At 46.1% G+C, this 13,252-nt stretch overlaps 1 protein-coding gene across 2 annotated transcripts in view; it reads left to right on the top strand.

The window, feature by feature from the left end:
• The window catches only part of ROBO1 (roundabout guidance receptor 1), a 2,404,538-nt gene that overhangs the window by 2,280,471 nt on the left and 110,815 nt on the right, over positions 1 to 13,252 (top strand). For both annotated transcript variants that reach the window (XM_069636443.1, XM_069636444.1), the window contains one exon: positions 317 to 438. In XM_069636443.1, the coding sequence (XP_069492544.1) occupies positions 317 to 438 (122 nt within the window). The remainder of the gene's footprint in view (positions 1 to 316; positions 439 to 13,252) is intronic.

Genomic DNA, 13,252 nt, shown 5'->3' with positions numbered 1-13,252 from the left:
TACCAAAATGCCTCATTAAAAAAGGGGGGGGCAGTTATTTCAAGCAATTTAGCTTCTGGTCTGTGCCAGTTGGCAGGCGGAGAAACAGCGTGTAGCAATGGTCCAAAGCTTTGGACATATAGGGGTTACTATCGCCCCCCTATGCCTGCTATCTCTCACATGCATCATTCATTTTCACTACACCCGTTCATGTGACTATGTTGCTCATGCAATCGACGTTTCTCATCTCAAAGCACGATTTGAACAAGCACTCTTGCCGAACCTGTTCTTAACCTCAGCATCCCATTGTCTTATGTCTTTCTCTTGCCCTGAACAGCGCCCAGTGCCCCGCCCCAAAATGTTGCAATAACAAAGACTGAGGGCAATGGGACTTCAATTGTGATAAGCTGGAAGCCTCCCCCTGATGACACGCTGAACGGAATTGTGCAGGAATACAAGGTAAATCCAGCCTCCAAAATTGCAAACACGGCCTTTTAGCGCCATCTGCTGGTTAGTTGGAAAATGAGCCGGCTTTGCATAACATTTCTTTTTGTACTACAAGGCTTCTTTGAAGGAATTTCTCCTTTTATTTCAAATCTTTATTTCTTGTTAATGTGTCGCAATTTTTTTGAATCTTTGTCTCCACTTTAAACTCGTTTGCTTAAGTGATATGAGAAAAAAAGAGCGAACTGATTGGATGTTACGATACGCATGGGAATGTGCTCACAAGGCATTTGGAATTATACAGCGTTAATTTATCACTTAGCCTTGTAGTTGATATATTCAAAACCTTAATACAGTACATTTAATCAGCTGGTATCATGAGACACATGAGAATGGCGTTTTTGTTCAGATTTGTATGCACTCAGTTTCACTGCAACATTGCAATCCGTGGTGATGCAGGTCCTTTTATAAATACCCCCTTTCTAAAAAAAAAAAAAAACTCTGTGAAAAGCATGAATGCATTGGGCCTAATTTACAGACGGTTTTGTGCAGGGTAAATTCGCTTCTGTATGCTCCGATTTACAGATCTGACTTTGCGCTGATCCCTTGCACATTACGCAATGTTCCCGCACATTGCACAAGGTGTGAGGGAATGGCCAGTGCAAAGTAGAAGAAGGGGCCGGAATATGCAAATGTCCTCATTAAAGTAGGGAAATGAGGGATAAATGGGCTTGAGGAGGGAGGCACCGTGCAAATATACAAACATGCCCCATGAAGTGCAGACTCCTATTTACAGATTCAATTGTGCCACTGTGCAGACAGTAAAGGACTCATATTTTGCTGCCAGCCGTAAAGTAGGACTGCACCATGCAATCCTAAATTTAAAAAACGCAATACAATTGTAGAGAAATGTTGCGGCCCTGCCCTTTCCTGCATTGCTCGCATACGTACAGCTTTGAGGAGGAGGAGGGCCATGCACAACGATATTGGGCATGCCTGATGAGGAAGTACATGGCACATACTACTCCCCCCCCCCATGTCATTCTTGAATTGGTCAGGAAGTGGGAGAATTACCTGCTGTCCCCAACCACCTGCTCACAGCCAATACCACCCTTGGTGAAGTCCTAACTGCCCTTTGGTTACTGGGGACTGGCACATTCCAACGGACCACTGCCATTGTTGGGCGTATTTTACAGCCTACACAATTGCACTGGCTCAAACAGGTCCTAAGCTGTATCATAGCACATGTGCACAGTTACATAGACATGGTAAGCAATGTGCGGGCAATGCAAAGAGTGGTTTAGGAATTCTATGTAGTTGTCCAGTTCCCACGGGAACTTAGGGCAATTATTTTCACACATGTTGCACTACAGCCCCCATGAGCTACAGAACATATGTATCATTACCGAAAAAAACTTGACATTCACTGAACATTCGCATACAGCACTCCACTTTTCTTCCTGCACTTTCAGACCTACACGGCCTGCTGCCATAAACCCAGCACTTGCCATTTGCTGGCTGCACTCCCATTGTTTGTTGCCTTTTTATTTATTATTTTATTATTATTTTAGTTTTTTTTCCTTCTCGCTCCGCACTCTCCTTTTGTTCCCCCTTCCATGCACTTCTCCCCCTTCTCCCTCTACCCTGCACTTGCACGTTCTCAATGTCACTGGGCCTAGTAAGATCGTTGTTTTTGTTCTCCCCTGTTCCCTTTCCCTGCCTGGTCGCGCTCTGAACCACTTGTGTATGAGCGCGATAGAAATAAAATATCAATCAATCAATCAATCAACTTGCAGGACATCTGTGTTGGTAAGGGTCACATCATGCATGTGTACAAGCACCCACGATAGCTACACATTATGCCATTCCCCCATCCACGAGGCACTGGCATCGGGATCATTCGGCAACAAATGGCTCAATGTTGAGTATGGTCAGCCAGCAAACACCCCAAAACACACTGATTGAGGGTCACAGCCAATACAGACCACTATAGAATCACTTATAACAATATTTGATGATCGTCATTTACATGAGACAGTGCTTACCCGGAGTGATGCTGGAAATGCATCGGAGGGACAGGGCCTCCGTATCCTTGTCCTTTACTGTTTTTTATTGTGTGTTCTGTCGTGTTTTCTGCACAGAAGTTCATGTGGGACTCCTGGCGGTGCAGCTCTCTCTTTTGGTTTTGGTGAACGGACACATGGGATACCCTAATGGCACCCATGGGTAGGGGTACAACCCTGTGCCCCTAGTGTATGTTTTTGGGCACCTGTGTGTGGCCCACAGAGCAGGGTACGGGCTGGTGGCAGCTCCGTACTGAATTGACTGGTGCCCTCAGCGTCCTCCATTTTGGGGTGCACAGGCTCTGTCATTGGAATCGTTAGATTCCTGATGGAAACAAGATGGCCCCCGTGGCCTCTTGCCTTCCGTCGCCTGTTACCTTGATCTTCCCGAAGTCCCGGGAAGCCCTGACTCTGTCCCTTCCCCCTGAGTGGATGTTGGGTGGAAGTTCCATATATGGTAGTATGGGGAAGTGCTGACCAGACTGGCTGGAGCCTCCCCAACGACCGTATGTTGTGGGTTTGCCTGTGGGTGGGACCTGGGTGAATGGAGTGTGTGACGAATACACATTCTGTGTTGTGAATGTCTAGTATCTGGTGTTTTGACACAATGACTGAGACAGCCCTGCCCGAAACTGGTATGAATGCAGTGTGGAGTGTTGAATGGCTGGGTACTTGTCCCAATACACATAACTTGTTGTGAGTGTCTGGAGAGAAGTGAATGGCCTGAATGCACTGTGTGCCTGATTGGCTGCCTGCCTGCATGATTGCCCTTCGCCGTGATTGGATGCTTGAGTATGACCCAGTGGAATGAATGGGAGATCAACTGCTATGAATCGTGTTTGGAAGCTGAAGTCTACTACGACGAGTAACTGGAGTGAAACTGAAGCTTGACCTTGAAGCCCTGCTGGAAGAGAAGAATTGCTGTTGCTCTCCTTCACAATCTGAAAGCTGCTGTACCTCCAAGGACTGACCCATAGAGGACCTGGTAAGGCGCCCTCTTCCCGAGCTACGAGGGACCATCGTGCACCAGCTGAACTTTGCCAAAGCTCCCTGGTAGACAGACCTTCGACAGGCTGCCGACCCGAAACGAGGACTTCCGCGGAATCCCAAGGAGAAGCGCCCGGACTGTTGTCCGTCACTGTCGACGACCGCCGTCGCCGACCAGAGCCGCCGTGCTCCCGTTTGCCTAAGAACTTCATTTGATCCAAGGATGCTCTCGTCTGCATTGTCGCCCGTTTTATCCCGCTGGAGAAGACCTGACCGTCGATGCGCCGAGGAGCATCCGCCGGTGGTTTCTCGCCACCCGAAGACCAAAGGGACGCCGACGGCTCAACGCCCTTGCTGGGCCACAGTTCTTCAAACTCTTTGCGGTCCAGAACTATCGACACCGACGTGCCCCGCACGCCTCTTCCTTGCAGGACGTTTATGATTCCCCGTCAACGAGCACCACTAGGAACGAAGCTGCCACTTCACCGTCGTAGCTCACCCTGTTCTCCGTCAGCCGTTCGACGACCCATGACTCCTGCCTTAAAGGGAGAAAACTCAAGAAGGGTGTTGATTCCCCGACAAGGAACGCTACAACGCCAGGTACTTTGGGGTTGCAGAACTATTGGTAAGTCTCTTGTGAACAATATATGGACTGGGCTTGTGATATATCTTTTTATTCTACAGATTGCTCAGGTGGGGGGATCTCCACACAGAACTGCGTTTAACGGTAGTGACCAGTATTCTGCCAATTGCTCTCACCAACTGCTTTCCTCTTACCTCTATTGTTGCTTTCCGTTACGACCTGATTTGTGTGCCATTTAACCATACCGTTGATGCACTTTAAAGAGATCTTATAGTAATTGTGGTACCACGTAGAACTGTATATTTGCCATTATAGATAACCGAGTACAAAGTGAGTTATCGTGATATTGTACATAAACTTGAATATTAACTATATGAAGACTGTGTTTTAACCGATACAGTGTGCGGACATTCATTTGTGGGTGTGTGGCGACTACACTGTACTTAAGAACCAGTCTGCATCACCTCCTGAAAAGCTAGGCCTTGATTGATCGTCCATTGCTAGCTTATTGAGAATCTTGGCAGGGGTCCTCTGTGCCTCTCCTCTACCAAATAGAGAGCAGAAGTACAGACCCCTGCTCCGGGCTTCACACCCGGTATTACCAATCCTGATTATGCCTATCCGAAATCCCACCACACCAGCAGATGCCCACTACAATGAAGCCCACATTTCCACCAGAGGCATAGTTGGGCGCACATTTGGAGTGCTGAAATCACGGTTCCGCTGCCTGGACCATTCAGGTGGAGTACTATTGTATGCACCAGCTGTATCATGTAAAATCATATTGGCATGTTGCATCTTGCATAATATAGCCACATGTCACATCATACCAATGGAGGTGCATGAGGGGTTGTGGCTGCAGCTACAAGCAGTGCCCATACCATTAGCAGGCCAAGGGGTAAGAGGGCAGCACATACGCAATCATTTCGTCCAGACATACTTCACATGAATAACATCGAGTGTGAACGTCACACCATAGCCATATCCCTGATGGCCGTTGATGATGAAACATGGCAAGTACAGTTGGGCCATGAACAACAACCTGAGAATGGCAGTCCAGGTTGGACTTGTGGTGTGTGCCTCATTCTCAAAAACACACTTCCTCCATCTACATCCTTCACATGAAAACCTGAAAACATGGGTTGAGTCCATAGTATTACATATTTTATTCCCAAATCACTTTCCCAAGCATTCAAACACAGATAACAGGGTCACTGGGTTACACAGATCAACCAATAAGGTAACATGGACATGACCCATTAAACAATTTCAAACAAAGAGCATGGCACCCCATCCCATATTGGGCCTCATCCATTACCTGTTACCAATGCATGAACCTAAGCATGTACCATTTAAATGCCACTGAAAGTGGACGGCCTCCCCTGGTGGAGGGGCCACAGGGTTTGTCCGGGCGATAGCAGCCATGGCAGTGGGAGAACTGGTGGTAGCTTGAAGGCTGCTGAAGCACAACAGTGCATGCACAGCGGGTGGCCTGATGGGGGTGGACCAGCTCTCCATCATACTGGGTGGCATGAGGGTTCATTGGCAGGGTGACATGAGTCTGCTGCCCAAGGCCCAGGGCTTTGGGCTAGGCGCTCTGGTACCTTTCCCTTCGGTGAGGGCTGTGGCACCTGAGGACCAGAGCTGGGTTAGGAGTGAGCTGCCGCCCTGCATCATAGGATGGTGCCCACATGGCTGGGTTCCTGCCTTGTGGAGCTGTTTCCAAGACCCAGGTCACACCATGACTTCCTTCACCACGCATGTGCATCCAGCTGCTGGGCTTCGTTGGGATTCACATTCCACTCTGGCCCATTGGCACCATTTATTGGATACCCAGTGCTCAGGGCTGACAACCCAGCGTGTCTCGGTCTACCTCACATAGCTGCACTAGCCACCTTGGTGGTGGTTGGCTTGCTTCCTTCCTGGTGCACAGGTACAGGTGCAGGGGGGGCGTCCAACAGCTGCACCATGCAGGCGATACCTTAGGTGGACACTTCCCATCCACCATTATGCCCCCACAGAGTGGGGGCCAAAGGTGACAGGCCAGAGGCACATGTATGTGTCAGCCACATATCCTATGTTTCAATTTGATGTGGATGCGTTGGTGCAGAGTCGGTTTTGGGTGCTCCTTGTGGGTGCTTGTACTTTGTGGCGGATGTGTTGGTGCAGTGTTATGTGTATATAGGTGCAATTTGCATTTGGGGGTGCAGATTGGTGCCTGTACAGTGGATACGAATAGTGGGCTTAGGTGCAATTTACGTTTGAGAAGTGCAGATTGGTGATTGTACAGGGAGTAGAAATAATGGGCGTGGGTGGAGTTTGCATTTGGGGTGCAGATTGGTGATTGTACGGGAGTAGGAATAGTCAGCATAAGTGCAATTTGCATTTGGCAGGTGTGGATTTGTAACAGTACTGGGACTGTGAATGGTTGGAATACGTGCAAGTAATGGTGATGAGTAATCATCCTGCAATATGTGATTATTTTTGCTGCATTTATTGACACAGTTCAGATTGCACAACAAAAGGTCTATTTCAATGGTTCCTTGGTTTGCACTGGGGGCGTGTTATAGACGTGTCTGGTGCAAACCTGATTTCTTTGCACTGTAGGTCCTTGCTTGCACTTATTTCTGTAAATCGCCTCCTCGCCTTGCATTTAAGCCACACAATCTTAGCGCACGCAAAAACACATTTGCGCTAATTTAGCACTTAGTTCTGTAAATCAGGCCCATTATGTTGATTCCGCCACACCCAGCACATAGAGTTCTGACCTGTGTGCAGTTCTGCCTTCTCGCCATTGCTTCTGTGTTCTATAGCAACATACTTCTGACATAATTTCCCCAAATACGCTGTTAGTGACTCCAATTCAGCACTCCAACTAAGTCAATGCCTAGTGTGGGATGCCCAAGGGAAGCCCTAATTTATATATTTTTATGACAAGTTCATAAATCTGGATGATAAACCCTTGTATAACGCCCCTCTCTTTGAATCCCCCTGACCTCACTGAGCCAAGAAGTAGGTTTGTTTTGCAAATTAAAAGATTTATTGAAAAATTAAACAAGATATATGTCAGACTTTTATGAATAAATTAATATTTGATAGCACACTTATGAATATAATGTTGATCAACAATGGATAATATTACACTAGCACACTTCTTTAATTACTTAGGAGGTGGTATAGAAAGGATAAGATAGCTGAGAATACTTTTATGGTTTCAAGGAAATGCAATGATGGAAAAGAATGCAGCACAGAAATAAACTGATATGGTTTCAACAAGAGATAATATGATCACTTTTTCTTTTGACAATTCACCCTCCCTATGCAATATAAGGAGATGGAAGGAGAGCACACAGTTTTCAGGATTACAATCAAATGCAATACAAATTCCAGTTCCCCCCTAGCAAGCTTAGAGCAACCGGTATGCTTTAAAACAGACAGAAATACTTTTAAATGTGATTTGCAATGAAGTGAAAAAAATGCTAAAAATGATTGTAATTCCCGATAGGAGATTCAGGGTAGGTGATAGCTCCTTAAGATTAGTTCAGGTCAACACCATCAATTATTCAGGAATGATTATCTGATTGAAAACGAATTCAGCAGTTGCAAAAGGACAGCTATTTTTAACAGGTGGAGAAATTGAGTCAAATTGTAATTCGTGGCACTTTGTCCGAGTGCGTCAATCCCGATTATGGATAAACTATAAGGAGTTGGAATGTTCTGGGTCTGTTGGAAAGCTTAGATGTTAGCTTTACAATGAATGTTAAATCTCGCTTCTAGGACGTGCGGTCCAAAAGATACGGACAATTTAATGGAGGTAGATTCTCAGAAATAAAGTAAGGTTCAAATGACAAATGACACTTTCAAAGGTTTGAAATCACAGAATGGACACACGATTTCTATGATGCAGTTCTAGATAGGTGGAAATAGTTTGAATTAGATTATTTTAAACTAAGAGATTGGTTTTGCACAGTTCTGGCTGGACACTCACACTATACATTTGAAATAGGCCGTCAAGATCTGGTCAAAAGGTTTAGATTGAACTTCTGGTGGGTGGTCCTGAGGTCACAGCTATCTGGGTCAGCTCTGCTCTGCTGGTCTGGATCTCTGGTTCTGGCAAAAGTTCTTGGCACTGCACAGCGGTCTGGTCTGCTCTGCTATCGGCGCTGCACAGCGGTCTGGTCTGGGTCTGACGGGTTCTGGATACAGCTCTGCTTTCTGGGTCTGGCAAAAGTTATATCCAGAAGCAAAACAGCTTGCCCGGCTGTTGAGAATCAGGTTGCAAAAGAATTTGAGGCCGGCTGAAAACGATTCAGTTTGTGGTTCAGGCCCCTCTGCTTTAAGTTCTGGAGTCTGGATTCTAAGTTCTGGTCTCTGGACATTGCCTGGATTTGAAGTCGTCCGTCAAAGTGCTACGCAAAAAATCAGTTTGAAGTGGAAAGTGAATGTCCCTACCTGGGTCTCAGTGGCTCTTTTTATGTCTTTTGAAAGTGGGTGGGAAGGCTAACTTTCTATGCCCAACCCTCTAAGGATCCTGATAGGTTAGAGGATTTTCTGTCCTTTAACTGGATAACTGAGTTGTGAGTCAGAGTGATGCTACCCTTTTACAATCTATTGAAGAAACACCCCTTTGATTTTACTTACAACCCAATTTTTCATAATCAACATGTTTCCCAGATACACAAGTGGTTCATAATACATGTACACATCACCAATGAATTTAAGACAGTTCTCAGTTCAAGCCCCATGTTCCTGCAAGCTTGTGTTCAGAAACGACAACATTTTGCACTCTTAGTGGGTTTTGCCATATTGGTTTTTCATTAAATCTTCCCCGGAGGTACACCCCCTCTCTGGGCACATTACAATAAGTTTTCAATTTTCTGAGATAACCACAGTGTCTGTAATATTAATAAATCACGTGGTTCGGTCTCAGAACATCGTACAGAGTCCTAACACCTCTTAAAATGTGCACAGAAAAATCACAGGAATAATGATATTATTTATATACTTTTGACAATTTCGTACTATGAATTATCCATCTTTTTAAAATGATGCTCTGGCCCAGATGGGCGTGTTTAAGTCCCAAAGCACATGGGGGAATTCCTTGTTCGTCCCCGCCTCCAAGCTCACCTGGCTCACACAGGCAGTGCCCCTCCCAGTTCCTTCCAAGAGGAAGCCATTTACGACCCCCTGATTTAGCAATTGCTTTGAGCCAAGGGAAGCTCATTGCTCTGTTTCCCTGCAGTCCCAGGTACCCCTCCCCTGATTCAATCAGAGAGGTGTGATCTCCTTTTGGTGGGGGCAGCAGAGGTTTCCCACGGACAGAGGCCTCTTGAACTTTTAATTAAATCAGACTGCCTTCTGGTATAGGGCCTGGGAACAGTAGGTGTGAAGAATTCTCATTGACCAGCAAGGCTTTGAAGTCCCAGCTGACTCAGGTTCCTTTTCAGCTCCTGAAATACAGGTCTCCTGTCAGAGTTTAGATCGCTAGTGCCGGTCAGTGTCAAGCACCGGTACTGCACCCATTTTTTGGCAGCTGTCTTGAATTAATACATTTCAAAAAGGTGATTTTACTTGATGGCATATGATCCTTGCTAACATTGTATTGATGTGAATTCTGCAGTAGAGTAATGTAGAACACCCCACCAGAAGTTGGATTTTTTGTTTGGTGGTTTTGTGCCCATGATTTTAGCAATTTTTTTTACATCAATTAAAACGGATTTTGAACAGCACCATATTCCTTTGCACTGGTTGTGCTCTGTGTGCAACCAAAGGATAGGGTCTGGCAATGGTCTCCTGTATTAACTATCTTGCAATGTTTGAAATATGCCTTTTGAGCTTGCATTCAGAGAAACAAAGGTGATTTCAAAGCGCTTTTTGAGCTAACAGGCATTGCTGTTTTTCCTTTGGCACCACGTTTCACTCATGGCGCTTCTGGCCCATCATGCTCGCACTGGTGAGTGGCAGGTCAGGCAACCAATTTGGTGTGCGCAAAACTGTGCGGTTTTTCTGGATTCTGGCGCAAATGTGGGCTTTTCGGCCATCTTGGATTTTCTAAGCCCACAGCACCAAATGTTGCAGCATAATAACTCGAACATGGGTCAATACACCTGACAACGCTGTAATAAGACGGTGGATTACAATACAATAATTAGATGAGTTAATGGAGTACCCAGAAGTCAGTAAGCAGAATGAACCAACATGTGACATGTCTATTAACTGCAGCCGCGGTTCCATGAAGATGTGCTGCAGAATCTCGCAATTGCACTTAAAAAGTTCATATGTCGTACTGTAGCCATCTTGCTGTCATGGTACTGTAGCCTGTAGGACAAGTAAGTGGCAAATCTGATCTCAGATTCCCACTGCCCCAGTATTCCCTGGACACACACACCATTACATCAAAACAACTTCTTTTAAGTCAATGGAGCAGAGTACGTTTATAAATAATTGAATTGGGTAAGTGTGAAGTCGCTGAAACCGCCTGGTATAAATTAAGAAAAGTTGTCAGAATACTAGCAGGGGTTTGCAAAAATAATTGATTATTCCTGAAATCCGATATTTAAATCAGAACCACTCTGTCCTTGGGGGTCTGATGAAGTAGCTACTTGTACATGTTGCGGTTATTTAAAATCTACCAAGTGGAAACAATCTCTATTCACATGCTGAGCCGGCAAATCAAACAACAAAACAAAAGAACGGTTCTTCATGTTTTCATCTTCCAACTACTGAAAGGCAACATTTGCATTCGCCAAAAGATCACTGTGCCTCTCTTTAGTAGCTCTGGGTCCTTCTTATTGGACCCATGACTTTCATCACCACCCAACAGATCCCTCCTCACCCTCCTCTAAGGACCTCCTGAACCCTCCTTGCTGGCCACGAGGTTCTCTTCCCCACCCCCTACCATGAATGTTTGGAGATTAAAACATTGACTGTCAGCTTTATAGCGATGTAACAACTCAATAAAAACAATCATTTCTAGCATCATCTCTAGCACTGCAGAAAAGTAATGTGTTATAGGTTCGTCAAACCATAGTCACTGTATAAACTTCAGTATTGCTTACATATTACTTCTTGGAATTGTTTTAAAGTAATCATTTTATTTCCATAGTGCTTATTTCCACGGGTCCTTCAGGATTTAACGACGGCAAAAGCAAATGACTTAGGATCCCCACAATTCTGTGAACAGATCACATATGTTTTGTGCCTAAACAATACATACCTCTTAATGACATAATCCTAAATAGTGAAAAGCTGCATGCATGACATTGAATATAATAACACAATGAACGGAATGAGTGTGATGCTGGAAATGCATTGGAGGGACATGGACCCCCTGTGCTTTTTCTGTAGTCCTTTTTCATGTATGTTCTGTGTTATTTTCTGCCCAGGAGTCCATGTGGGACTCCTGGCAGTGCAGCACTTCCTCTTTTTGGTTTGGTGTACGGACACTTGGGATACCCTTACAACCCTGTACCCCTATTGTATGTTTTTGGGCACCTGCGGGTGGTCCACAGAGCAGGGTATGGGCTGGTGGCAGCTCCATGCTGAATTTGACAGGTGCTCTGAGTATCCTTCATTTTGGGATACCAGGCCCTGCCATTGGAATCAGTTGATTCCTGATAGAAGACAAGATGGCCCCTGTGGCCTCTTGCTTTCTATTGCCTGTTACCTTGTTTTTCCCAAAGTCCTGGGAAGCCCTGACTCTGTCCCTTCCCGCTGACTGGCTGTTTGGTGGAAGTTCCATATATGGTATTGTGGGAAAGTCCAGGCCAGACTGGCTGGTGCCTTCCCAGTGACTGTATGTTGTGGGTACCCGCTTGGGGTGGGACCTGGGTGAATGGAGGGTGTGACCAATATGCACTTCTTGTTATGGGTGTCTGGTTTTTGGTATGTAATACAATGAATATGACAGCCCTGCCCGAAACTGGTAGGAATGCAGTGTGGAGTGCTGAATGGCTGGGTACTTGTCCCAATACACATTCCTTTTTGTGAGTGTCTGAGCGGGAGGAGAATGGCCTGAAAGCACTGTGAGCCTGATTGGCTGCCTGACTGCCTGAATGCCCTTCGGACTGATTTGTTGCCTGAGTGTGCCCCAGCAAAGTGAATGAGTGACAGAACAGTATATCTGTGGGCCTCTCACTGCTAGAAATCATTCAGAAGCTGAAGTTGATACTTGATGCTTATCCTTGAAACCAAGCTGGAAGAAGAAGACTTGCTGCTGCATTTGCTTTGACCGGATCTGAAAGCTGTCGAGTTTGTCGAGGACTGATCTGAGAGAGGACCTGGCTAGGAGGCCTCTTCCTGAGCTACGAGGGAACATTGTGCAGACTGCTAAACATTTGCCGAAGCGCTCTGGAAGCCAGTCCTCAAAAGACTGTCAACCGGAAAAGGGGACCGCCGAGGAATCTTGAAGTAAAGCACCCAGACATTCTGTCCACAGTCGTCGACCAGGGTTCGGAGGACCGCCATAACTGCTGGAGGCCCGCCGAAGCCGCGTTGCCCAGAAGCAGGAACCACTTGACGCCGAGCCACCGACGACCGGAGCTGCAACGCTCCATTGATTAAGAACATTTGAATCCAAGGACTCTATCGCCTGCACCGCCGACAGCTTTGTCCCGACGGAGAAAGTCAAGGCCACCAACGACTGAGGAGAATCCACCGGTGGGTTTCCTGCCACCTGAAGACCACAGAGATGCCAGCGACTCAACACCCTTGCTGTGCCAAAGTTCTTTAGTGACCCTTTGCGGCAACTAACTATCGACACTGATGTGCACCGCATGCCTCGCCCTCAAAGGACGTCCCCGACTAATCATCGACGAGCACCACCAGGACCGAAGCTGCTGCCTTGACACCATCGAACCTTTTCATCAACGACTCTTGATGCCAAGGTTCACCTTTCTCGAGGACTATCGACGATCCGTGACTCCTGCTTTGAAGGGGGTCACTCAAGAAGGATCTGTCGATGACCCATCAAAGAAGTCTGCTATCCCAGGTACATTGGGGTGGTAGAACCTTTATAGAAGGAAATAAGACTAATATAGACAATATATGGACTGGGCTTGTTTTACATCTTTATTTACAGGTTGCGCAGGTGGGGGGATCCTCATACAGAACTATGCCTATTGGTAGGGGCCCAGTATTTTGCCTATTGTTTTAACCAACCTGCTTTCCTCCTATGTCTATTTGTGGTTCACTGTAT

The sequence above is a fragment of the Ambystoma mexicanum genome, chromosome 7p (assembly GCF_040938575.1).
Source record: "Ambystoma mexicanum isolate Mex_15411 chromosome 7p, UKY_AmexF1_1, whole genome shotgun sequence".
Lineage (NCBI taxonomy): Eukaryota > Metazoa > Chordata > Amphibia > Caudata > Ambystomatidae > Ambystoma > Ambystoma mexicanum.
The sequence above is the reverse complement of the archived record's forward strand: the minus strand, read 5'-3'. Positions and strand labels throughout refer to the sequence as shown.